The 27,509-nt window shown below is 39.5% G+C and overlaps 1 protein-coding gene across 4 annotated transcripts in view; it reads left to right on the forward strand.

The window, feature by feature from the left end:
- Positions 1–27,509, forward strand: part of LIMS1 (LIM zinc finger domain containing 1) — a 123,263-nt gene that overhangs the window by 42,929 nt on the left and 52,825 nt on the right. For 2 of the 4 annotated variants that reach the window (XM_077768553.1, XM_077768552.1), the window contains exon 1: positions 9,461–9,662. The exons of the other annotated variants lie outside the window; for them this stretch is intronic. In XM_077768553.1, coding sequence (XP_077624679.1) covers positions 9,556–9,662 — 107 coding nt within the window. In that variant the 5' untranslated portion in view covers positions 9,461–9,555. Of the gene's footprint in view, positions 1–9,460; positions 9,663–27,509 lie in introns of those variants that run through there. 4 annotated transcript variants of the gene reach the window in all.

Here is a 27,509-nt window from a genome sequence, read left to right on the forward strand (position 1 = left end):
GCTTATCCCCATTCGCTCCTTAAAATCCACCCTCTCCATGTGCCACTGTGAGCGCAGTCTTTGTGGAGCAGATTTGATCGTTTAACAGTATGGTGGCTTCCCTTTGCTCTTAGGTTAAACAATGCAAGGCCCTTTGAAATGTGCCTCTGCCATCCTTTACCTCACCTGCCAGCACTTCCCCTTAGCCACAAGGTCAGATTTCCTTTCCTCTTGGCCCTGGGTCTCTGCATCAGCTGGCCCTGCTTCCACGAATGCTCCCCACACCTTGGGCCCTCTTGCCTTAGTGACTCCTCATCTTTTGGGTTTTTGGGGATATCAGATCTAATGTTTCTGTTTCAGGAAATGGTTCCCTGCCATCCCTCCCCACTCCTTGCTGTAAACATTCTCATGGTACTGTATTCTTCTGTCATTTCATATGTTTTTAAATCTGTATTTGTGTGATTATATGGTTAGTACTAGTACCAGCAGTAGACTGGAAGTCCTGCAAGGACACTGGGTCCCTGGTCCTTAGAGCAAGACTTGCCACATGTTCGGGGCTCTCTCAATGTGCAATGATTGCCTTGGGGTGGTCACAACACACTCTTGCCCTTTTGCTGAGCCCTGCCCATCAGTCCTGTTGTAATGTTGTTTGTGCCTGTCCCTTTCTCTGTCTCACAAACGGTCTCAGCTGGACCTTCATCTCACACTTGGGCAATGAGACCCTCTGCACAAGGCTTTCCATTTTTTTCATGCTACCGTGAAAGCTGTGGTCCTGGCTTAGAAGACCCACCACTCTGCCAGTCTCGTTTTCCCCTTGACATAGCGCTGTCAGTCACATTGCACTAATGTTTCCTCCACCTGGAGTGTCCTCTACTTCCCTCTCCCCAAATCCTCTTCTGTACTGCAGATCCTCACTCAAATCCAACCCATTCTAGAAGATCGTCAATGTTTGGCTATATATACTGAGGGTTTCTGAGGTGTCCTTTCTTCCTGATTTGATTGGAAATCCCTTGGAAGGTGGAATAATGGATCTTAATTTTTGTCTTCATTACTTCAAGCCTTTTAAATTTTGGTTCCTTGTTAAATAGAACTATATTATTTCTATAATAAAAAACTTTGAAAATATAAATAATCCACATGAAAAAATAATTTTTAATCTTTTCATATACTGCCAACCGGAGATATTTTGGAAGGTATATATTCTTCCAGACTCTGTGGTGTTTGTGGATGTGTGGTTATGCATACATATATGGTATATACATATGTGGTCTTTTCATGTAAAATGGAAGCAGTGGGCTCTTTTTTTCACATAGCATTATATCATGAATACCTTTTTGTATCAAATAATTGTCATTGATCACTCTCAAATGGTAAAACTATGCAGGAAATACTGTCCTCATTGAAATAATTATGTCTTTAGAGCTTTCTTAAAATTTTAAATTCTATTTTTGTCATGGAATTGAACTTTTATCTGAGCTAGGGGGAAAAATAACAGTAAGTGATAATGCTGACATTGGAAATGAGGCAACACAAAGTTTTTTTTTTTTTATGTTGTTGCCTTTGAGATTAGAATTTATACAGAACCTGGAAATATTTTGAGAACTTGGTGAAAACAGTTTTGAGGTCAGTGTTGATGTGCTGACTGTGCTAACTGTTGTAATGATCTTATACTGGGGTAGGGCAGGTATTGTGGTTTATTTTTTATGACACACCTCTTGAATTCCAGAGCAGGGAGCAGAACTGTTTCTTCTTCCAGGTCCTCAGAAGATCAAAACTGCTGGCTTGTGAGATTGCCTCTCTTGGAACGTGGAAATAACTGTCTCTTCCCTCCTCTCACACACAAGTACTTAACCTATTGGATTTTTTAAAATGAGAGTTTAGTTTAGAAACAGGCTCAGCATGTATCGAGCTATAAGGTGGGCAGGTAGAAAGAGTAGAAACAATATTTATAGCAATGTTATAAAAAACTATATTAAATCATAACATATTTTAGGTTGATTTGTGTGAAAATCTTTATTTTCAGAAAAGCTCTCTTTGTTGAAATATTACCAGTAGGATTTCTTTTTAAAACAAGTTCCTTTGGAGAATTAAAAATTATTCTGTTTATGAAAGTTTAATCTTATACTCAGTTTTCCAAAAACATGTTTACTACATCAGATGAGGTACTAACGTTATAATATATGCTCTGGAGGAAAAGTACAGTCTCCTGCAGACATCTACTTCCTTGTTCCTTCTCTATGGTCTCAGGGCTCTGTTGTGGAGGTGGTCTCTGGTTTTGCAGCAGGTGTGTTTTGGGGCTGGGATGATCAGTTTGCCTTTTCATGGCATTTTGTATTCTCATTAGATCTTACTTTTGGAGCAGTTCTTTTGACCGAAAGAGAAAGTGTACAGGGAACAACAATCAAGAAAAGTTCAAAGATGCTCAGTGTCTTTCTCCTCTGCTCCTGCCTCTGTTCCACTCTGAGGACCTGGCATATGTTAGGCCTCCAGGAAATGTTTTTTGAAGAGCTGATGCATAAATCCTGACCCTTGAGTTTCTAATTTACTCAAGAATGGGATTTCTTACTATTGCAGTGACTGACGGTAAAGTGTGCTGTGTCAGAGCTTAGTTAACATTGGCACATCATGTTACTCAGGTCCTTTCTTAAAATCAAGTCCTTTTAATACAGGGAGAAGACCATTGATATCATCTGATTCGGTTGCTTCTGTTTCTGAATGGAAAAATTGAGGACTTTGGTAGTGAAATGACTTCCTGTGTGCTTATATTCCAAGAATAGCAAAAACTGCTAAACGTGGAATATTTTTGGTTTCCTTCTCATACCCTTACACTGACTCACCCTTTATTCAGCCCTTTCAAAATGTGGATGGGATAAGTTACTTGAAATTTTATTTCAAATTCCTTTGGGAATAAAATTTACCATATTTTGAAAGCATCTTTTGAGAACATCCTTCAATTATCTAACAAAGTACTGCAGATTACCTCATGTTGCTGGTCATGAGAGAAACTTCAGTGTGTCTCTGACTCAGAATAATGACAGGTCAGCCTGTCCACTCAGGTGGACTTGTTGCAGTGTCATCTCCTTAGGAATGGGACTGTATTTTTGGTGATTTTTTTTCTGACTCTGGCCTGGTTTTTTGGGGCAGTTTATTCTGCCTTCCCATATTCTTTCCACTGGTTAATTTCATCTTGGACCTGCTCACAATGGTGTGTCAGAGTTGGAACTCATAGGCACCAGACTGTTTTTAACACTGGGTCCTTCCTGTGTATTGATAGCCCAGAGCACTCTTGAGAGATCTCACTTAGAGAGATAGTATGGCTGATAAACATATATTTAGGAGATGAATGTGTTAGACATAGTGAGAAAGGATGATACTCTTGCTTCACTAGAGAGAGTTTGGTTTCCCCTGTAAATGATTATTCATATGATAAAACTTTTAAAAAGGATTCATTTTCATTAAGTTCAAAGTTAGTTGCAAAACGTAAAATTCTTCTCATAATATGTCACACAAGGAAATAAATGGCCTGGAAATGTATGGCTGCATGAGCCATTTACAGGCTCTTAGTAGCTAGTACAAAAGGTACTGATAATGAGGCCCACTTAACTCTAACTCTGCCATGGAATCTGGTTTGTCACTGTCTTATTTCTGAGTAGGAGAAAGATTGACAGTTTAGTAACACTAATGATCAGTTTTAGAAGTTTGATGTTTAACTAGGTTTCTTTACCCTTTCATGCTTGAAGGAGTACTTGGACCAAGTACACTAAAAACTGGACTCTGTCATAAGAGTATACTTACTGTCATGAGCACTGAGTAATGTATAGAATTGTTGACTCATTATGTTGTACGCCCAAACCTAATAAAACACTGAATGTGAATTATACTTCAACTTAAAAAAAAACTAGACCATGTCAGGTATAGTTAAAAATCTAGGCTAAATTTTTTAAATTCTAATTCGAAATGGAAAGTGTTTATACTGTGAGAGGTACTGTTCAACTGTACAAAGCTTTAGACTTTTTACAGTTTCACCAAGAAAGTAAATTTTTGCAAAACTATGGACTAGATGTGCTCTTTTAAAAATCTAAGTTAGGTAATGTTGAGTGTCAAATGCAAAAAAAAAAAAAGTTTCAAAGTCTCTCAAGTAGCACTGTAAAATGATTAGGCTCTGAAAATCAATTGGTTGAACCACTAAACCGAAGAACTTATTTAAATAATGCAAACATCTACCATGTATCTGGTCTTGTGGACACAGTTGTAGATTAATACCCTCACAGACCTGTTGTGCTAAGGGGAGAGCTGGGTAGAGAAACAACCTATTGTGCAGCTGTATGATTATGATGACAAAGCACAGTTGCCAGGGGAAGATGCTCTGGGAGCAACTGTGGGTGCTTAGGATCTGGAAATGCTTTTTATAAGTAATAATCCTTGCACTGAGTCCTAGTGGGACGATTAGGAGTTGGTCTATCTTGAAGCTGCATGTGGAAAGGCCAGGAGGGGAGAGTAAGTGAAGCCTGTCCTGAGAACCTCCTGGAGTTTGGTGCAGGTGTGGGGAGGGCACAGGCTCAGCAGAGCTCAGTTGATGCCCCATATAGTGAGCCATTCAGGTGTTTTTCGGGAGGATCAATACATGATATTTTAAAAGAGCACTTTGACAGGACGCCTAGATGGCTCAGTCGGTTAAGTATCTCACTTGATTCCCGCCCAGAGGTTCATGAGATCCAGCCCCAGGACCAGTTCTGCAATAACAGCACAGAGCCTGCTTGGTATTCTCTTTCTTCCTCTCTGTCTGCCCCTCCCCTGCTTACTCTCTCTCTAAAAATAAACAAAAAAGTATTTTAAAGAGCACTTTAAAATTTGGAGGATAGATTGAAAGAGGATAAGATCAGTGGAAGAAAGATTGGTTTGGAGAATTAAGAGGAGACAAAGGAACTCTTCTGAAACAGTTCTAGCACAGTGCAGGGCACTGAGTAAAAACTTACGAATTGAACAAATGAGATCCAAAGTCCTACACCATGGTGTTGCAGGTTTTCAGAGAAGGGGAAGATCAGTGCAAATCAGAAGATCCAAGGTAAAGTCAGTCTGTTGACGTCTGAAGAAATCTATCAATTCCCTGAAATGATTGTAAAACTTTGTGCTCACATGCATTTTCTGAGAGTCGTTAACTTTTGTCAGATTCATAAAAGATAACCGACCCTCTGAAAGGTGAAAAACCACTGGGTTGGATGTTAGCCTGGCAGAACAGGACCTTGTGTGATGCTCTGTAGAACTTTGTATTTAGTCATCTCAAAAAAGGGCTTAAATTTAAAGAAGATATCAGCTATTCTGATGACATTAAGCTGGAATAGATATCTTATTATGCCAGGAGTCAAAATACAGATTCAAACAGAACCCAACAATTTGGAGAAAAATGAACAAGAGTTGTAATCAGGTTCACAGACCAACTGTACTATAGTGGAAGTGGGATAGAAGATGCTCACGTTAATGACTTTGTGAGCTGTTGCTCCTTAAGAACCAGTGGGCATGGGGACTGAGGAAAGCCCTGGGAGTTCTGGAGTTATGCCTGGTGGTGAGCACTTCATGCCTAGAAGCCTCTGAGAAGAGGCAGAATCCCGGGTGAATGATGCCATATAGGAACATGAGAGAAGAGCATGCCACATTGGCCCTCAGAGATTGTTGGGAGTGCACAACGAACTATTTCCCTGTATAGAGACCCACAGAAAGTACACTTGCACAGGCCTCCCTCTGTGCTCTCAACAGAGGCCACAACTGAGAGCTCTGTTTCTATGGAAAAGTATGAAGTTAACAACAAAGAAAGATGAAGACACGAGGCCACTATTTCTTTCACTGCCCTGTTGTGTGTTCCAGGGGCGTGCTCTCACTTGGCACTGAAGTTCAGGAACACCACTGTGAGGAGAGGAGTTGATCATCTGGCTGCTTGGTCAGTGGTGCGTTTTGTGGCATTTGTGAATTTCCTATTCAAAAGTTGTGCAGGTTCCCAGCTGTGCCTGTGTATCCTCACCCTGGTTCTACGTATAGCTCAGTAAAATCTCAGAGCACATCCGAAGGGGTGCTAGGGACAATGTGAGAGAGCTTTACCTTAAGCACCAGAACTTAGTTTTACTCAGTTGTGACAATTTCATTAGATCTTAAGCATTGATTTACCGCAATTCCCATTTGTCATTACAACCGTTTTATAAAATTTTTTTAAATGCTTATTATAAAATTTTTTTAAATGCTTATTTATTTTTGGGGGGCGGGGAGAGAGAGAGAGAGAGAGAGAACGCGGGGGAGGGTGGCCAGAGTGGGGTGGGGGACAGAGGATCTGAAACAGGCTCTATGCTGACAGTAGAGAGCCGGATGCAAGTCTCTAAGTCGTGAACCACAAGATCATGACTTGAGCCAAAGTCCGATGCTTAACTAACTGAGCCCCCCAGGTTCTCCTCATTACCACCATTTTAAAGTCAGAGAGCAAGAATTGTTTCAGTTTGTTTGTTATATAGCTTGGGAACTTTTTTTTTTCTATTCACATCCTTTTAACCTTAGACTCATCAAATACAGGATTCATCCTACACAGTTAGGTGTTTCCTGTCTTGTTAACCTTTAGTAGTTGCCAAGCACTTTTTCCTTGTCAGCAAGCTGCATTACTTTTTTAAAAGCTCTTTTAAAAATCAATTATTTATATTTTTCTATGGAAACAAGTCCTATTTAATGTTGAGCTTCCTTGAAAGTAATATTACACTGTATGTTAACTAAATGGAATTTAAATAAACTTGAAAAAGGAAAAAACGTCAAGGTCTCTGTTTATAGTGAATATTAAATTAATTTGTAACTTATTTATTGAGCATCTAGAGTGGTGCTTAGAGTGAGAAGAAACTGAGGATTGGTTGTTGTTTCTCTTCATTTGTTTTTCACACCTGTCTTGACAAAAATGTGACAATTAGAGACTTTAGGAATCCTAATTTTAAGTTTCTGTTATTGTAAACATTAACCTTTTCTGTATTTTAGGACTTAGTAGGATCCTAGGGTTTTGTACAAAAGACATATGTAAATCTTCTAAATTATATTTAATTTATTTTTGAGTAGGCAGAATATTCAAAGTTCAGAACAGAACTTGATAACAGGCTCTCTTCTGCTACTGTCCCCAAGTTCCCTAGAGGCCCCCAGTTTTACCCTTTGTGTGTGTTGTGTTTCCTTCAAAAAAGAGAAAGAGCTATCATTTGTCACTTGATTTTTTTTTTTTTACGTTTCATGACTATTTAGATCTAGTTTTACAACAAAATTAGTAATTTCTTCCTTGAGTTTTTATTTATTTTTTAAATATTTTTTTGATGTTTTACTTATTTTTGAGAGAGAGAGAGAGAGGGAGACACGGAATCTAAAGCAGGTTCCAGGCCCAGAGCTGGCTGTCAGCACAGAGCCCAATGCGGGGCTCGAACCGACGAACCATTAGGTCATGACCTGAGCTGAAGTCAGCCGCTTAACCGACTGAGCCACCCAGACACCCCTTCCTTAAGTTTTTAAAAGTGTGTGTTACAGGGCACCTGGGTGGCTCAGTCAGTTTCAGGCAGAAACCTAGGTGTCTGCCCCTTGGTTTCATCTTGGGTCAAGATCTTGCAGTTCGTGGCTTTGAGCCCTTTGTTGGTCTCTACTCTGACAGCATGGAGCCTTCTTAGGATTCTCTCTCTCTCTCTCTCTGTCTCTCTTCCTCTCCCCTGCTTGTGCTCTGTCTCTCTCTCTCAAAAAAAAATGTATATTACATTTTGGGGGCACCAGGGTGGCTCTGTTGGTTGAGTGTCCAATTTCGGCTCAGGTCATGATCATGTGGTTCTTGAGTTCAAGCCCTGCGTCAGGCCCAGTGCTGACAGCTCAGAGCCTGGAGCCTGCTTCAGATTCTGTCTCCCTTTCTCTACCCCTCCCCCTCCCCCACTCACACTCTGTCTCTTCCTCTCTCAAAAGTAAACATTGAAAATATTAATTAAAAAAATGTATGTTACATTTTGATGGCAGAGGTAAGTTTTCTGTTTTCCATTGGGGTGGTGAGCCAGAGTGACAAATGGTGGCCCTGAAGGGAGATAGCATCTGCGTGTCCTGAATGAAAGAGTAAGATATAGACCCCCTTCCTTTGTGGGTGCCTTAATATTTGTATTTATAATATAGATACTTTCAGGGAAATATGTTAATTCTTTAACCCTTGATGCAAAAAGTTTCAGAGACATTTCTCTGTGCTCTTGTTGAGGGGATTCTAGAGGGGAAGGAGGTTGATACAGATTACTCAAGGAGAAATTATTGAAACCATGAACTCAAACTGTTGGCTAAGAAGTTGCCAAGGATCTAGCCTGTGTCTGTGAGACAGTGTTGTATACTGAGTGGAACTGAATCAGAACTGGAGGCTAGAATCCTGCATGCTGTTGCACTAACATCATTTGGAGCTGTAACTATAAAGACTTGCTCCATGTTGTCTGTTCTCCATTATCTGAAAAGCCCTCTTGTAAACACTCACCTATACCCCACATACACTGAAACAGAGCCTCTTTCTCGGTTTGTCACCATCTGGTATCAAATGTGCAGCTAACTGCTGGGGCTGCATAGACACCCAAAACACCTTTAGGTAGACAGTGTTGATTACACTGAGGTGCACATTTGATGAGAGGGAATTTTTCAAATAGGTAGTTACAGATTTAGAAACTCATTGAATGGGGGCCCCTGGGTGGTTCAGTTGGTTGAGCATCCGACTTCGGCTCAGGTCATGATCTCATGGTTCAAGCCCCGCATCAGGCTCTGTGCTGACAACTCAGAGCCTGGAGCCTGTTTCAGTCTGTGACTCCCTCTCTCTCTGACCCTCCCCTGCTCACGCTGTCTCTCTTTCTCTCTCAAAAATAAATAAAACATTAAAAATATTTTTTAAAGAAAATCATTGAATGAATTGATAGAAGAAAACCATGTTCCTTTTAGTTATGAATTTTTGAGTAATATCTAGGGATAAAAGACACTTCCTTCCTTTCTGAAGAGGATTTCAAATAGAATGGGGAAAGGGAGGAATTGCACTGCTTCCCTCACAATTGTGCGTTTTTTTTTTAAAAGGAAAATATCCCAATGAGCTCTTGATGACCAGGCATTCTTTAAACTGACAGCTGCTTGTGGAGTCTTCGTCCATTTCCTGTCAAATAAAATAGGGCAGGACCCTTCTTTAGTCATTACCTTACTGGAGCATTTTAGCCTAATTTTAATTCAGAATGATGCAGAAAAGATTTATAAAGGATTTGGTGTGATTATTCATAACAATTAAACTTTGCTTATTAGTAAACACGTGAGCTACCCAGGTCCCTCACACCTCCTCCCGCTCCCCCCCCCCCCCCAAAGTGCAAAGCCCAGAGATAAGGCAAGCCAGGCCTTGTTGAGGAGGGTGTGTACCAACAGAGAAACAGGAAGCTGTGCTTAGCCTGGCTTGCCTGGAGGTTTCCAACTCTGGTCAGGTGTGCTGAAGTCCCGGCAAGAGACACGGCTTGCTCTGAGCCCTGGCAGCCACACTGCTCAGCATAAATGCTTCAAATTGTCAGTAACTGATGTGTAGAGAGAAGTATGACTGCATTACAGCTTAAAGAGCTGTCCCACTCAGGTCTCTACCGGAGAAGACGAGATCGCCCTGATAGTGTGAGACTAAATGGGTTACCGGAGGAAGAGCTAAGGTGAGTGCAAAGTCATGGTTGGCTGGAGGTCAAGACACCTAGTGATTGCGGCCTCAGTGGATGCAGCAGTGGGGAATACACATTAAAGAGGTTCTACTGGCACCTCTCAGTCTGTAATTAAAGGTTGAACAGTCCCCAGATTGTGCTGGATTGGAACTGTGCAAAACTAGAACTCATTTTTCCATTTCTTCACAAACCCTTTAAGTTGTTTTAGCTGTTCCCCCAAACTGCCGTGTTGTGATGTCTTTAAAAATTATATAATCATCAAAGTAATATTTAAATTGGAAACAATTTTTCCCCCTTAGTTTAAAGATAGATTGCTTTGGCTTATTAGAACATGTTTCTGTGAGGAGTTTTTCTTTGAATTTTGGTGGTGAGATTAGTTTATGATGTTTTGAGTGGGGGTTGGGAGTGTTCATAGAGCATTCTTTGTTATTGAAATGAATTCAGCATAGGAATGCAGAAACTATTGAATGTAACCTAGGAAGGAAGGTCATCAAAAATCTGAAGACCATTTTAACTAAAAGGTTAAGGTTTTTATTTTTGTTTTGTTTTGTTTTCAGAGTTAATTTGCCTCCAATTTTAGTTTTTGTTACAGCTATTGAGAATTGTTTTTATATTTCTAGGTTCTAAAAAGTCCCTGTAACATTAAAGTACGAAGCTAACTGAAAGGTTTTCTGGGATGATGTGTTCCTGTTTTAGTGCTGACAGGAGGCTGCAGTAAAGAGAGACTTCCTTTTCTTTTTATTACGTTTACTGTATAGTCCTTAAGTTGTTTATGGACTCATGAGTTAAGTATTTGAATATTTCAACTAGATGGTGAGAAGGATATTTACATGCTGTGGATTCTCTTTTTTCTATAACTTCATTTTTAGAGTTTGTTTTAAATTCTATATTTAAATTTGACAGGGAAAAATTGTCAGGAATGCTTTTATAAACTTCTGTAAGTTTGTATTTGTTTTATAGCCAGCTATATATACTATGGGAGCTGTACTTTGGGAGGGAAACATTTACTTGAAAATTATTAACTGTTTCATTAACTTTTGAAGAGAATAGTAGCATTAAAGGACCATTATTGATGCTAATAACATTATTAGATTATATTCCTTACTATGTCAGGTGTCTCTTAGGTACATTTTATTGTATCAACTTTGAATTGATTGGATTAGGCAGAATTTAAGCCTTCAGAGTTAAAATTGTTACAAATTTTATGAGGTTTAGTGAAAATATTGAGCTTTCTCTTGTTAACCAGATAGGCTATTAGAAGTGTCCTCTGAAATCAACATATACAGTAGACTCCAAACTACTCTTGAGCCAGAGTGAAAAGTTCCCAGAAACTATTTTAATTTCAGATTTGGGGTCCTAAGGAATTTCATTTTTTTAAAAAATTAAGCTATATAAAATAATATTTGAGACCAACCATATTTTATTTATTTTTCAGACAGTAGCAAAAGTACTCATGAATAAAATTGCCTTTATGCTCAAGAAGGTAGTTATTTTTATAATGACCTTTGAAACAACTAGATATTTTTCTTTTGTCTTAGACTTTAAATCAAAGGAGGGAGAATATATTTTTCTTGAGAGAAGTGCGGGAGGGACAGAGGGAGAGAGACAGAGAGAAAAACAGAGACAGAGAGAGAGAGACAAAATCTTAAGCAGGCTCCATGCCCAGCAGAGCCTGACACAGGACACAATCTCACCACTGTGAGATCTTGACCATGAGATCATGACCTGAGCCGAAGTCAGGAGTGGGACACTTAACCAACTGAGCCATCCCAGTGCCCCACTGAGGAAGAATAATTCTAAAGAAGTATTGTTTGTTTGTTGAATTAAGGGGAAACATTTTTCCACCCATTCTGGTGATGTAGTTCCCTGGTGATAATAAGGGACTTATGTTTCTGTGATTTCTCTGTCCTCTGCTGCAGAGAGAATGACCATTATTCCTTACTTTATATATTTTTAAAAAAAATTTTTAATGTTTATTTTTTAGATAAAGAGAGACAGAGTACAAGCAGGGGAGGTGCAGAGAGAGATGGAGACACAGAATCTGAAGCAGGCTTCAGGCTCTGAGCTGTCAGCACAGAGCCCTACTCGGGGCTCAAACCCAGACCCTCAAACTGCGAGATCATGACCTAAGCCAAAGTTGGATGCTTAACCTTCTGAGCCACCCAGGTGTCCATGTTATTCCTTATTTTAGGAGTGTGGTACTTAGCTAGTAAAAGTAGGCAATTGTCTATTTTTCCATGGACTTTTTATCAATTTAGAGAATCAGGTTGTTTGTTTTTCTAATTTCATAGTAAACCTATTTTTAGCATTAAATCAAGTTTCTTAGCTAACAGGAATTAGGGAGGTTAGGGACTTTGAAATTAGGCATACCCATTTCAGCACCACCCTTTTGGACAAGTTAATGTAATCTTGTTGAACCTCAGTTTGTTCCTCTTTAGAACAAGGATAAAAATAGGGGCGCCTGGGTGGCTTAGTCGGTTGAGCGTCCGACTTTCGCTTAGGTCATGATCTCGCGGTTCGTGGGTTCGGGCCCCGCGTCGGGCTCTGTGCTGACTGCCAGCTCGGAGCCTGGAGCCTGTTTCAGTCTGTGACTCCCTCTCTCTCTGACCCTCCCCTGCTCACGCTGTCTCTCTCTCTCTCTCTCCTAGAAATAAATAAAACATTTAAAAAAAAAATAACTGCCATTATTGAGCATCATTTACTATCTTGTAAATTTCTCACCACCAACCTGCAGAGGCAGGGGCATTATTACATTCTGCATGGTGGTGTAGGATTAATTGCTTTCATCCACTATTCAACTAATTTTTATTAGGAGCGTACTCTGCTAAATAAGGATGCAGTGATGAATCGGACAAAGTTCTTCCCCTCAAGGCTCGCCAAGGTTTTGGCACATGGACTGTGACCCCAGGTGCTTTTCATGCAAGCAGTTGTTTGACTTTGATAAATGTAATATCAAACATCTCTCACACCACCTCAGTATTGCATAAGACCCATTCCTGCTCACATTCCTTCTCACTCTCCTGTTCACTTTCTTGGCATGTTTATGAACTCTAACAGAATGATCAGAAACTAAAAGAGCTATGCTTATTGCCAGAGAACATTTTTCTTGTAAGTTAAAATAAAAGACTGAAACAAAATACTAGTGTTTAAAGAGGACTGTGAAAGACATGAAAACAACCCTGGCTTCAAACTGTGAAAGACACCATGAAAAACACTGACTTTATAGATTTTTATTTTTAAGCACTAAATATAACCTAAAACTTACCCTATTGCATACTTTGTACAATAGACCATTTCCCTATTTGAGGGTTATGCTATGGCAATTTATCTTATTTAAATAGTAGTTGTTACTACCAGTAGAAAGCATCCTCTGGGCCTTTGTCTTGAGTTCTAGAGCATTTCCTTAAGTTTGGCTAGATTCTAACATGGCAAAGAAACCATTGGAAATTTTTTCCCTTATGAAGCTCAATGTTAAGGATTTGGTTAAAGCATGGATGTTCGTTTGTACCCAAGACTTTATATAAAGGTTGTGTATACACATACAGATTGTCTTTCTGTCCAGTTCTCATGATCTGGATAGAACTGGTATGACTTTCAAATTTAAGCAAGGGACTTATTAGCACGACATAGCTCACACTTTTATGTCATTGGACTCAGAACTTGTTCTGACTTTCACACCTCTAAAGAGCATTCACCCTTTTTTCCTTGGAATTTTTGATCTTCAAAAATCGCATCTATGGTGTACTGTTGGGCGCTTGGGTGGCTCAGTCAGTTGAGTGTCCTGACTCTTGCTTTGGGCTCAGGTCATGATCTCATGGTTTGTGGGTTTGAACCCCATGTTGGCCTGCTTGGAATTCTCTGTCTTCCTCTCTCTCTGCCTCTCCCTTGAGTGCGTGTGTATACATTCTTTCTCTCTCAAAAATAAATAAACATTTAAGATATATACTTCTAAATATACTTACTTTTTAGCTATTTATTCCATCCCTCAAACTATGTTGCACCCAGACACCTTGTTTTTAGAGGAAATCTGAATGAAAAACACACCTAACACAACACACACACACACACACACACACACACACCCCTTAAAATTCTCATTCACTTTTGCTCTCTCTCGGGTATAAAGGATCTGTAAATAACTAATTGGGGACACCTCAAAAGTCAAGTCTTTGCAGGTTAGGTCCAAAACATAGTTTACATAGAAACATTACCCAAATCTGGCCCACTGACTGTTTTTGTATGGCCCATGTGGATTTTATAGTTTTCAGTGGTTGAAAAAAATTAAGAATATTGCATGACATACTGAAAATTACATGAAATTCAAATTTCACTGTCCATAATAAGTGAACTTTTTTTAATGTTTATTTTTGAGGGGTGTTTGGGTGGCTCAGTCGATTAAGCATCCAACTTTGGCTCAGGTCATGATCTCATGGCTCGTGGGTTTGAGCCTCACATTGAGCTCTGTGCTGACAGCTCAGAGCCTGGACCCTGCTATGGATTCTGTCTCCCTTTCTACCCGTCCCCCACTTGTGCTCTGTCTCTCTGCCTCTCAAAAATAAACAGCATTAAAAAAATATTTTTAAAATATTAAAAATATTAAAAATATTTTTTTAATGCTGTTTATTTTTGATAAAGACAGAGAGCAGGAGAGGGGCAGAAAGAGAGGGAAACACTGGATCCGAAGCAGGCTCTGCACTGATGGCATCAAGCTCCATACAAGGCTTGAATCCAGAAACCGTGAGATCACGACCTGAGCTGAAGTCAGACACTCAACCAACTGAGCTACCCAGGCGCCTCATGAATGAAGTTTTGCTGGAACAAAGCCAAGCTTATTTGCATGGTTGTCTCTAGTAGCTTCCTGCTACAGTGGCATTAGACCCTTGGTCTAGTGCTAAGATATAAAACCCTTCTGTCTTTCTCTATTGTTCCTTTAGTTAGGCACCTACTCTCTCCACTCCCAGTTAGATTTGTTATACCTGGATAAAATCAGGGCTGTGTCAATGTTTAATTTTTCTTTAATGTTTTATTTATTTCTGAGAGAGAGAGAGCATGAGCAGGGGAGGGTCAGTGAGAAAGGGAAACACAGAATCTGAAGCAGATTCCAGGCTCTGAGCTAGCTGTCAGCACAAAGCCTGACATGGGGCTCGAACCCACAAACTGTGAGATCATGACCTGAGCCGAAGTCGGACGCTCAACCAGCTGAGCCACCCAAGCGACCCAGGGCTATGTCAATATTGAAATGAGTGGGGATAAAAAGAAAAAAATACTTTAAAGTTTCTATCCCTACATGAAGTTGACTAGATACATCAGTAAGAATTTATTTACTTGTTAGAACTTCTTACTGGCTATCCTTCCCTGCACTTTTTGTTATGGAACTGGCCAACAAAGAGTAGGAGGAAATGCAAAGTAACCTTTACTTTCTGGTTATTAGGTAAACCTTCTGAGCTCTTATCTTTCTAGATATAGGACATAATCATTCTTAAGTAGTAGGAATGTCCTTGGGGTGCCAGGGTGGCTTGGTCAGTTAAGCGACTGACTTTTGATTTTGGCTCAGGTCATGATCTCACGGTTCATGAATTTGAGCTGCATGTCGGGCTCGTGCTGGCAGTGAGGAGGAGCCTGCTTGGGATTCTCTCTCCCTCTCTGCCCCTTCCCACTTGCACTGTATCTCTCAAGACAGATAAATAAAAACTTAAAAAAAAAAGTAGTGGGAATGTACTTGAATTGGTTTGAGAGTAGAAAACTCAGATCATGTGTTCTGAATAATGCATTCCCATTGGGTGAGCCCTTGTTATGTGTCAGGCACTATATGAAGAATTTTCATATGGGGGGGTTGTTTGTTTTTTAACTCACAATTCAATAAGGGAGGAAGAAGAACCTAAAGTTGGAAAAGGTAATCATCCTTATTAACCAGTTCCTGGTTAATTAATTAAGATTAATATTTAATCTTCCTAACAATGAACACATCACATAGTTAATAACAAATATTTTTTCTCTGAAAGATGTATCCATTTTTTTAGTGTTGTTTTTTTTAAAGGTACTAGTGCTTTCGTATATGTGTTTAAGAGTGTAATATAGACAAACACACACAGTTGGTGGGGGGGAGCGGAATCATGCTGGAACATTATTCAGCCTTGAAAAAAAAGTAGGAAATCCTGCCATTTGTGACAACATGAATGTACCTTGAGGGCATTATGCTGAGATAAGTCAGAGAGGGAGGCACAAATACTGTATGATATCACTTTTATGTGGAATCTAAAAAAACTCTCCTTGTGAAAACAGAGTGTTTCACAGAATGAAACCAGAATGTATGTTACTAGGGCCTATGGGCTGGGGGTGTTGAGCAGATGTTTAAAGGGTACAGACTTGCAACTAACAGATAAATTAGTCTTGGATATCCAGTACCCAACATAATGATTACAGTGAACAGTACTGTATTAAACACTTCAGAATTGCTAAGAGATTAGATTGTAACTCTACTCAACACAAAAAGGAAATGATAATTATGTGACATTGTAAAGATGTTAGCTAAAGCTACCTTAGCAATGATACCATAATATACAAATGTATCAAACCAACAGACTGGGTTAGCTTTCTCAAAATTATACAGTGTCACTTGTATCTGAGTTACACAGATGTTTCTAAAATAGTGTGATCCACAAGTATTTATATTGTAATAATTGGTTTTACAGGCATACCCCTCCTCAACCTGCTCACTTACCTGTCCCTCTCCTATATTCCTCACCATTCATAGAGAGAGGATTCTCCAAAGCCAGAGGCCTGGCCTTATTTCTGTTGCATCCCTAGCATCTACCATATTACCTAGGTCATCACTGTCCAATAGCTATTCCTCATTTTATGAGTGAAGAAATGAGAAACTAAACAGGCTTAGAGGTACCTCTTATATCTACCAAAGTATCATGATCAAAAAGATCATGGTCATTTTGTTTTTCAGGAGTTTGGGGAAACTAATTTTTTATAGGAGAATGTATTTTCCTCATTATCATCTAAAATATTTCTGTATAGTTTAGAGAGTATATGCTAAAGTTAAAAATAGCAATGTTAGTGAAAGGAATAATTAAAAGAAGTGAAAAGTCTTTAGATAAGGATCCCTTTTCTGTTTCTCTGTAAAGCTAGGAGACATTTAGGAATGAACCTCAACTTCAACAGAATCAATTTGTGAATTTGTTGTCAATAAACATAAAATTTTCTGAATGATTTACTGAGACAATTAAATGCTAAGATTTTAATCATTATAATTGCTTTCCTATTGGTTTAAAAACACATACAACGTCTTAAAGTATCATTTATAAATCACTTATAGGAGCACCTGGGTGGCTCAGTTGGTTAAGCGTCCGACTTCGGCTCAGGTCATGATCTCACAGTTCGTGGGTTTGAGCCCCATGTCAGGCTCTGTGCTGACAGCTCGGAGCCTGGAGCCTGTTTCGGATGCTGTATCTCCCTCTCTCTCTGACCCTCTCCTGCTCACGCTGTCTTTTCTCAGAAATAAATAAAACATAAAAAAAATTAAAAAAAAATAAATCACTTATAAAAACAAAAAATAGCAGTTGACTAATACTTGCACTTTACCTACATTATTTGGATAGATGCTATTAAAATGAAACCATATTATTTATTTTGTATATATTTACATATACAAATATGTATTTTGAAAACAGTCACTTATTGTATATCTGTGAGACCCAGTTTAATGCTGTGATTAAACTTTGAGGGGTCCCTGGGTGGCTCAGTTCACCCAGAGTCTGCTTGAGATTCTCTCTGCCCCTCTCCCCCACTGTCACTCACTCACACACACACACACACACACACACACACACACACACGCATGCGCATGCTCTCATGCACACATGCTTAAAAAATAAATAAGTTTTGAACCTGAGTATTCTTTTATAGAATATCTATTTTTGGGGGTGCCTGGATGGCTCAGTTGGTTGAGTGTCCAACTCTTGATTTCAGCTCCAGTCATGATCTCATGGTTCGTGAGTTGGAGCCCTACATCAGCCCTGCGCTGACCATGCAGAGCCTGCTTGGGATTCTTTCTCTCTCCCTCTCTGACCCTCCCCTGCTTGTGCACATGCTTCCTCCCTCCCTCACTCTCCTCCCCTCCACTCTCACACGCGTGCTCTTTCTGTAAAAAAAAAAAAATTAAAGAATATCTGCTTTTAGAAATAAATACTGAATACGTTTTCAAATAAATATACAACTCCTTACGTCTTTTTAAGGCCATGTTGGTTTCCTAGAGCTGCTGTAACAAAGTACGACAAACTGGGTGGCTTCAAACGGCAGACTTACTGTCTGACAGTTCTGAAGATAGAAGTCAGAAATCAGTGTGTCAGCAGGGCCACACTCCCTCTGAAATCTGAAGGAGAGAATCCTCTTCAAGCTTCTGGCATTTGCTGGCATTGCTTACTTGTAGATGCATCGCTCTAATCTCTACCTCTTTTGGGGCTCCTGGGTGGCTCAGTTGGTTGGGTGTCCGACTTCGGCTCAGGTCACGATCTCACAGCTCGTGGGTTCGAGCCCTGCATCAGGCTCTGTGCTGACAGCTCAGAGCCTGGAGCCTGCTTCGGATTCTGTGTCTCTCTCTCTCTCTCTGACCCTCCCCTACACACGCTGTTTCTCTCTGTCTCTTAGAAATAAATAAAACATTAAAAAAATTTTAATCTCTACCTCTTTTATAATATGGCTGTCTTCTCCATATGTGTCCATGTCTTCACACGGTGTTCTCCCCATGGGTGTGTCTTATCTTTGTGTCTCCTTCCCTCTTCGTGTTAAGTACACCAGTCATCTTAATTTGTATATTAATTATATCTGCAAAGACTCTATTTCCAAATAGGATCTTATTCACGGTACCAGGGGGTCAGGATGTCAACGTATCTTTTTAAAGTTTTTATTTTTGAGAGAAAGAGAATGTGAGCTAGGGAGGGCAGAGAGAGAGAATGAGAATGAGCTCCATACTCACTGTCAGTATGGAGCCTGACATGGGGGCTCAAACTCATGAACTGTGAGATCATGACCTGAGCCGAAACCAAGAATTGGATGCTTAACTGACAGGCCCCCCAGGCACCCCATCAACATATTTTTTCAGAAGACGGAATTCAACTCACAGGAGTGGGTTTTTAGTAGAGTGTACATAAAGATTAAAAATCAGTCTGCTGTGCAGTGTTTTAAGAAACAGCCTTATTGAGGTTGAACTAATGAACCTCAATGAAGTGCATGATTTTAATGTGCAGTTTGATCAGTTTTGACAGGTAAACACTGATACTTTTACCACAATCAAAATAATGAGCACACTCATCATCCCCAAAGCTTCCCTCTCTCTCCTTTCCCTGCATCCTTAGGAACTTTGATCTGCTTTTTGTCATTCTAGATTACTTTGCATTTTTAAGGATTTCATGGAATCATACGATAATGTGCTCTTTATTTTGATTTGGCTTTTTATTTCAGCATACTTGTTTTGAGATCCATCCATGTTGTTGCCTATATCAACAGTCCCTTCCGTTGTGTCTTTGAGTGATTTTCCATTTTATGGGTAAGTTATAATCTGTTTAGATTGTCGCTTGCTGGTTGACATTTGAGTTGGTTCCAGTTTTGAGCTATTACAAATTAAGTTGCTATGAACGTTCTTGTACAAGTCCTTGCAAGGACACATACTTTCATTTATCTTGGGTAGAAGGACTGGTTGTTAGGTAGGTTATGTATATTACATTTTTTGAGAAATGTCTAAACTGCTTTCCAAAGAGATTGTACCCATTCCCCCCAACAGTGTTTGAGGGTTCTGTTTTCTCCACGTCCTTACCAACGCTTGGTTTCATAATTTTTTTTTTATTTTAGCCATTTTGAAGGTGTATAGTTGTGTCCTGTTGTGGCTTTAATTTGCATTTTCCTAATGACTCATGTAGTTGAGTATCTATTCATGTGCTTATTTGCAACCTATTTTTTTTGGCAAAATGTTCAGATTTTTGCCTTTTATTGCAGTATTTCATACTGGTATTAAGTTTTCACAGTGTTTTATATATTCTACATCTAAGTCTTGTCAGATACGTATCTTGCAAATGTCTCCTATCGGTGTGTGGCTTGTCTTCTCATTTTTATAAGTGTCTTTTGAAAAGCAGAAGTTTTTTTGATACTTTATTGATTTTTTTGGGCTTGTTTATGAAGTTTGTGCTTTTTGTGTCCTATTTAAATCTTTCTCAAACCCACAGTCAGTAAGGTTATTAATACATATATCTCATATAAATATAAACTCATTAATTGTTTTTAAAAACCATCATGGCCTTTTATACTACTTAGTGTTTTTCTGGCTATGTAGTACGTGCTTCACAGCCTCAGTGAATCTTCGCAAGAATCCTGTAAGGTGCAGAGTATTTCCCCTTTAGACAGAGAAGGGAAAGGACTCTTAGAGACACAGGATTGGTAATTTGGACAGTTGGGATTTGAACCCAGGGCTGTACCCATTTAGGTATTGTGTTCAAAGTGTGAGCTCTTAACCACAGAACTTAGGCTTCACTTAGGTTTTAGAGTAAGATTTCTTATGTGGAAGTTTTGAATATACTTGATCATATCTTAAAAGTTAAAAATTTACCATTGAACATGAAAGTAAGTGTTAACCTCCTGTGCTCGCCTGTGAGTAATAAGATCCAAACAAAAATAGAATTTTTCTGCCTCCTCTTCACAGACATTTGTCAGAAAATATCCAGGTTTAAAAAGCTAAAAATATTACATTTATATGTCATAATGAATATATTTCTTTTTTTTTTTTTTTTAAAGTAGGCTCCATGCCCAATGTGGGGCTTGAATTCACAATCCTGAAATTTAGAGTCATGTGTTCTACCAACTGAACCAGCCAGGTGCCCCATAATGAATATATTCCTTAAAATTAAAATTGAACATTATAAAAATATCCAAGTTTTTATCTTGCCAACAATATTGTCTGCCTGCCCCTGACCACCAGAATGTGAAGGGAACCAGACTGAGATAGGAAGCTGCAATGAATCATTGCATGTAGGATGTTGACTTATGTTTGACAGTTTCTGCTGCCAACTTTAGTTTTTAATTCTGACAAACAGAATTTGTGGGAACAAAACTGAGATTCTGCTGTGTTTTGGAAAACTTCAATAATCTTTCCAAGTGCTGGGAGATATACTTTTTTTATGGTTAAAACTAATAACAACAAACTTGGAAGTATCTGATATAAACTGACATACAGGTATTTTAAGCAGGTTTTATAAATGTATAGCCAATTTAAAAGATAGCAATTTTCCTAGATCTAGAATCATTGCTTCTGTGACAGACAACAAATACTCTTAAAATGGATTCAACCAGAAATAGTAGCTCTTTAGCACCTCTTGTAGTTTTGGCTCTTCCTAATATAATGTTCTTTATTTAAAGAATATATTGCTAAGTTGTGAGTTTCCCATGTTAGTATGTAAAATGTATTTGTCTAGGCATTCTTGGTTCAGTCTACATTTATTAAGGTCAACTCTGTGCCAGGGAAATGGGGCTATGAAGTTGATTAAAACATTCATTATCTTTATATATGGTGGAAAAACAGACACACCGAGATAATTAAAAGATACTGTATAGCTAGAGGAATGGCCATGATGCTATAGGATCAGAATGCATTAGGGGCACCTGAGTGGCTCAGTCGGTTAAGCATCTAACTTCGGCTCAGGTCACGATCTCACAGCTTGTGGGTTTGAGCCCCGTTTCGGGCCCTGTGCTGACAGCTCAGAACCTGGAGTCTGCTTCGGATTCTTATCTCCCTCTCTCTGCTTCTCCCCCACTTGTGCTCTCTCTCTTTCTCTCTCAAAAATAAACATTAAAAAAAATTTTTATAAAGGATCAGAGTACATTAGTTACCTATTACTGAATAACAAATTATCCCTAAACTAAAGGGCACCTGGAGTTGGCACACTTTTTTGTAAAGGGCCAGATAATATTTTACGTTTTGCACACTACACATTCTGTACCACAACTACTCAACTCTGCTGTTGTAGTGTGAACACCGCTGTAGAGAATGTATAAATGAATGAGTTGTAGCTCTTTGTGTTCAAATAAAACTTTATGTACAAAAGCAGACAGTGAGCCACATTTGGCCTGTGGGAATGGATTTACTGACTACAGGCTTAAAACAGCAAGCTTTTGTTATTTGTGAGCCAAGAATCCAGATGGATCTTAGTTCATTGAATTCAGCTCAGAATCTTTTGTGGTACTGCTGTTGAGCTTCCAGTCAGGGAAGGCTGTAGTCTTCTCAAGACTCAAAGTGATGAGATGGAGAGAGCTCAAGATGGCAGCCACAGTCTTTTTATAATCAAATCTTGGAAATGACTTACCACTTTTGCTGTAATACCTTCATTAGAAGCAAGTTAGTAAGTCCAGCCTACACTAAAGAAGAGGGGATTACACAAAAGTGTGAATACTGTTAAAAACAGGGGCACCTGGGTGGCTCAGTCTGACTTCTGCTCAGGTTATGATCTCACAGTTTGTGGGTTAGGGCCCCGCATCCCAGTCTGTGCTGACAGCTCAGAGCCTAGAACCTACTCTGGATTCTGGGTCTCCCTGTCTCTCTGCCCCTCCTCCACTCACTCTCTCTCTCTCTCTCTCTCTCTGTCTCTCACGCAAAAATGAGTAAACATTTTTAAAAAAAAGAAAAAAAAAGAAAAACAACATCCAGTGACACCTATTAAAAAACAATAAGGCAGACTATTCAAGATCAAGATAGGTATAGGGACCACTGCAGTGGAGTTTCCTGGTGAGGGAGAGAAATGGGGTTTTAACTCCAAATACACCCAAAAAAGTGGGATTTATAGCCAAGCAGCACAGTAGATGGAGAATTGCTGAGAAGAAACATCACAGGCTAGGGAGGTTTCTGGCAAAACTGACCTAACAGGATTCTTGCTAAAGGCAGGCCAGGCGAGCAGACATCACCTTGTTGGATGGTAGAGGATGAGGAACTTGATTAGTTGAGAGACTGAGCAGATCTCAAGGGTGGGAGGTTACAGTTACACTGACCTAATAGGATTCTTGCTAAAATTCATGTAATCAAAGGTGACTGTGGTGACTTCAAAAGTCAGGGCCCAATAAGAAAGAGCTTAAAAGAGCCTAATTGAAGTTCGTCAAGGAAAGAATCTTTGTCAGTTTCAAGAGGCAGGGTCTCTAGGGTTGTACTCTGGGCTGCCTACCCCAAAGGGGTGGATTGTGCCACTTAACTCAGCCTGGTGAACCCGGAAGGAATGAAGTCAGGGTACTCAGGACCAGTCCTGTATGATACATAGAGATAAGAACACCAAGTGAGTCAAATGTTTAAGTGTTGTTAAATCAGCCCTCTGTTTCTCTTCATTAACAATCCTTATTTATAGGTCTCTGAATCATCTTGTCATTGGCCCTGTCCATCGAGATCTGCTTGTACCTTTGTGAATGAATAAAGGACCATGCCTTTTGTGTTTTCTTTCCATCCTGCTCTGTCATCCCTAATTTCACTTTCTACTCACTGCTTTATTGTAGGGCTTCAGTAAATGTTGAATGAAAACAAAGGGAATCCATACAAGAAAGTAGCATGTCAAACTTCTATGAACCTAGCACTGCTAGACATTTTCGTGTGTTCTCTTGTTTAATCCTGCCTTTGTACAATTAGTGAAGGGTGAGACTGCAGGAGAGCAGAACTCTCCATTCCCAAGCCCGATGCTTCTCATCACCCCTGCCCACCTGGTGCCACGTGCCCCTCTATCCCATAGGATGTAGTCTAGCTTATGTCACTGTCAGTTGTACATGTATCTAGGCTCCTTTGCTAAACTAAGATGTCTGAAGGCAAAGCTGTACATTGGTCATTTGTGAGGGACTCCTCCCACCACCATTTTTTCCTTCACAGTGATTTCTACGTAGTATTCCATAAAAGTTCATTGAGTTGCAGGAGTAAATGAAAATCATGTCAATGTCAAATTTCCTCATATCAGCTTGGGCAGCTAGACCTCATGGTCACACGTCACTAATCCAGAGCCATCCCTTAGGTTATGTTTTCCTTCTCTGGCAGCAGCCTTTATCTGGTCATCCCTCTCCTGCAACCCATAGTAAGTAGTGAGTCTCTTCACTGTACTGCTTGCCGGCAGGGAGAAAGTAAGTGTCTGTTGTGGGAGGGAGGCCCACCTCGCAGTCCTAATGCTGTCACCATAAATCAAGTTACTTTCCCTTTACTTCTCTTTGAAATTGTATAGCAGTAATACTTCCTTCTTAAAAATTTTTCCTTCGTTCATCTTCCCAGTGCTGCCTTTTCTTAGTTTTCCTACTAGCAACCACTTCTTTTCAATTTCTCATTTGTTGTTGTCCTTGCTAGTATTTCCTAAGCCCTTCGATATTCATGGTGTCAGATACCATCTATGTAAAGGGAATGGTCAGATCTAGGCTGGGGGAGTAGTTTCTAACTCACTTAGTGACTAGCACAATTTAAACTATTAGATGTTCAGGGGTGCCTGGGTGGCTTGGTAGGTTAATTGTCCAACTTCAGCTCAGGCCATGGTCTTGGGGTTTGTGAGTTCCGGCCCACATCCAGCTCTGTGCAGACAGCTCAGAGCCTGTAGCCTGCTTTGGACTGTGTGTCTCCCTCTCTTTCTGCTCCTCACCTGCTCACGCTCTGTCTCTTGAGAATAAATAAGCATTAAACCACTAGATGTTCAGTTAATATTTGTGAATAAATGAAATGAACTATGAGAGCATTGCATTAGGTCATTCATTGAAGAGACTGTAAAATCAGAGTAGAGTATTTGTTTTTCTTCTTTCCAAACTAAATATGAAGCCAATAAAAGACATAAATGGGTCTTTTAAAAACATGACTGTTTTATGCTTTAAAAAACAAACAAAACAAGAAACAGTGTTTTCTGGGACACCTGGGTGGCTCAGTCAGTTGGGCATCCAGCTTTGACTCAGGTCATGATCTCTCGGTTTTTGAGTTTGAGCCCCGTGCTGGGGGCTCCCTGCTGTCACCATGGAACCTGCTTCCTATCCTCTGTCTCCTTCTCTCTGACCCTCCCCTGCTGATGTGTGCTTGCCCTCTCTCTCTCAAAAATAAACGAACCTTTAAAAAAATGCTTCTTTGATCATATATGCTTAAAGTAATATTGATAGAGTTTTTGAAAGTTTTTGTTATTGAAGTATAATCAACATAGGAGTTTCAGATGTACAACATAGTTATTAGACAATCATATACATAACCACATGCTCACCACGTTAAGGGTAGTCACCATCTGTCACCATACAATGTTGTTACACTATTATTGACTATATCTCCTATGCTGTACTTTTCATCTCTATGATGTATTTTATAACTGGACCTTTGTGTCTCTTAATCCCCTTCACTTATTTCACCCATCACCCTCACCCCTCTCCCCTCTAGCAACCATCATTTTGTTCTCTGTATTTATGAAGTCTGTTTTATTTGTTCATTTGTTTTTTAGATTTCACATATAAGTGAAATTACATGGTGTTTATCTTTTCTGTCTTACTTTACTTAGCAAATACCCTCTAGGTTCATCCATGTTGTCACAAATGGCAAGATTTCATTCTTTCTATAGCTGAGTAATATTTCATTGTAAATGTACATACATCTTTAAAAAAATTTTTTTTAAGTAAACTGTAACCCCAGCATGAGGCTCAAACTTCTAACCCTGAGATCAAGAGTTGCACGCTTGAGGCATGTGGGTGGCTCAGTCGGTTAAGCATATGACTCTTGATTTCAGCTCAGGTCATGATCTCACAATTTCATGGATTTGAGTCCCATGTTGGGCTCTGCGCAGGCAGCACAGAACCTGCTTAGGATTCTCTCTCTCTCTCTCTCTCTCNAGAAAAAATAAAAAATAAAATAAATAAAATAAAGTAAAATAAAATATTGAGTTCATATTGCAAATAAGAACCTTATGTTCAGAGAAATAATAATATAATAATAATTTGTTCATGAAGAAATGGTTGGAATTGGCTTTGTCTTAGTCGAAAAAAAAAATTTGCTTGCTCATACCACATCTTTACCCATTCATCTATCATGGGCACTTACATTATATCCATATCTTGCTTATTATAAGTAATGCTAGAGTATACATAGGGGTATATATATGTGTTTTAAACTAATGTTTTTGTTTTCTTTGGTTAAATACCCAGAAGTGGAATTCCTAGGTCATTTGGTATTTTTTGAGGAACCTCCATACTGTTTCCTGTAATGACTGTACCAGTTTACATTCCCACCAACAATGCACAAGAGTTCCCTTTTCTCCACAATTGTTATTTCTTGTTTTTTTAAAGTTTATTTATTCATTTATGTAATCTCTACACCCAAAAGATGGGCCCAAACTCACGACCCTGAGATAAAGAGTCACATGCTCTTATGACTGAGCCAGCCAGGCACTCTTCTTTGTCTTTATTATTATTTTTTTAAATGTTTTATTTATTTTTGAGAGAGAGAGAGACAGTATGAACAGGGAAGGGTCAGAGAGAGAGGGAGGGAGACAGAATCTGAAACAGGCTTCAGGCAGCACAGAGTCTGACGTGGGGCTCGGACACACAAACCATGAGATCATGACCTGAGCTGAAGTTGGACGCTTAACCGACTGATCCACCCAGGCGCCCCTAGTGTTTTTGTTTTTTTTTTAATGTGTGTTTATTTTTGGGAGAGAGAGACAGAGTGCAAGCAGGGGAGGGTCAGAGAGAGAGGGAGGGAGACAGAATCTGAAACAGGCTTCAGGCAGCACAGAGTCTGACGTGGGGCTCGGACCCACAAGCCATGAGATCATGACCTGAGCCAAAGGCAGACACTTATTCAACTGAGCCACCCAGGTGCCCGATCCTCTTGTCTTTTTGATAACAGACGTTCCTACTGGTGTGAAATGATATCACATAGTGGTTTTGATTTGCATTTCTCTGATATGTAGTGAAGTTGAGCATCTTTTCATATGTTTGTTGGCCACCTGATTGTCTTCATTGGGAGCATGTCTGTTGGATTTTGATAGGTTTTGTGGCCACTGTAACCAATTTTGCAATTCAGCAGATTACTGCTGTCACCTTTTTACATCTTTGTATTGCTATCTGCTACTATAACTACTTAAAGAAGACATTGTCAAATGGTACTGAGATTAAATGGTACATTTTATTATCAAAATTCCAATTGTTTAGGAGTTATAGAAGTGAAAAAATGATAGTATTATGGGGAAGAAGTATGAGTATGCCTGGAACTTAGAACTGGGCCACAGCTTACATGCAGGCTTCTCATTTGTAATGTTTCAGCCACATTTGAAGGGAAAAAGAAGGACTTACAGGATTGTTTCCAAGAAAGATGCTTCTCTATGAATGAACCTAGGGTGGTCTTCTGAGCTATATAGAGAAAACTAAAGACTGAGATTGATCTACTCAATCACCGGTTAAAACCGGTATACACCAGAAAGTTAACTTTCACTCATAATAGAAGTGGTAAAATATCAGACCATTTCAGAAAACTGGTCAATGTTTTTAGAGCTTCTGATTTTCACAGGGACGGACCAAAAAACAAACAAGCAAACAAAAAAACAGGTATCTGAAAACCTTAGAAAAGAAGTTGAAGTTCCAGTCAGAAGCTTTTTTAAAAAGTCATCTTTTCCAGACAGGATGTCCCTGGGCACTGGTGTACAGAACAAAAGCAATGATGCTCTGTGGAAGTGATGAGAAGGGAAGGGGTGGGATGGCCAGACCGGATTCTGTTCCTAAACCTTCCCCCAGTCCTTTGGCAGCTGCTGAGGTATCTCAGTACGATTTGAAACTAGTGGAGGACAGCCTACCCCCACTTAAGAGTCCCACAACCCTGGG

Source organism: Crocuta crocuta, unplaced genomic scaffold (genome assembly GCF_008692635.1).
Source record: "Crocuta crocuta isolate KB4526 unplaced genomic scaffold, BGI_CrCroc_1.0 scaffold788, whole genome shotgun sequence".
Taxonomy (NCBI): Eukaryota; Metazoa; Chordata; class Mammalia; order Carnivora; family Hyaenidae; genus Crocuta; species Crocuta crocuta.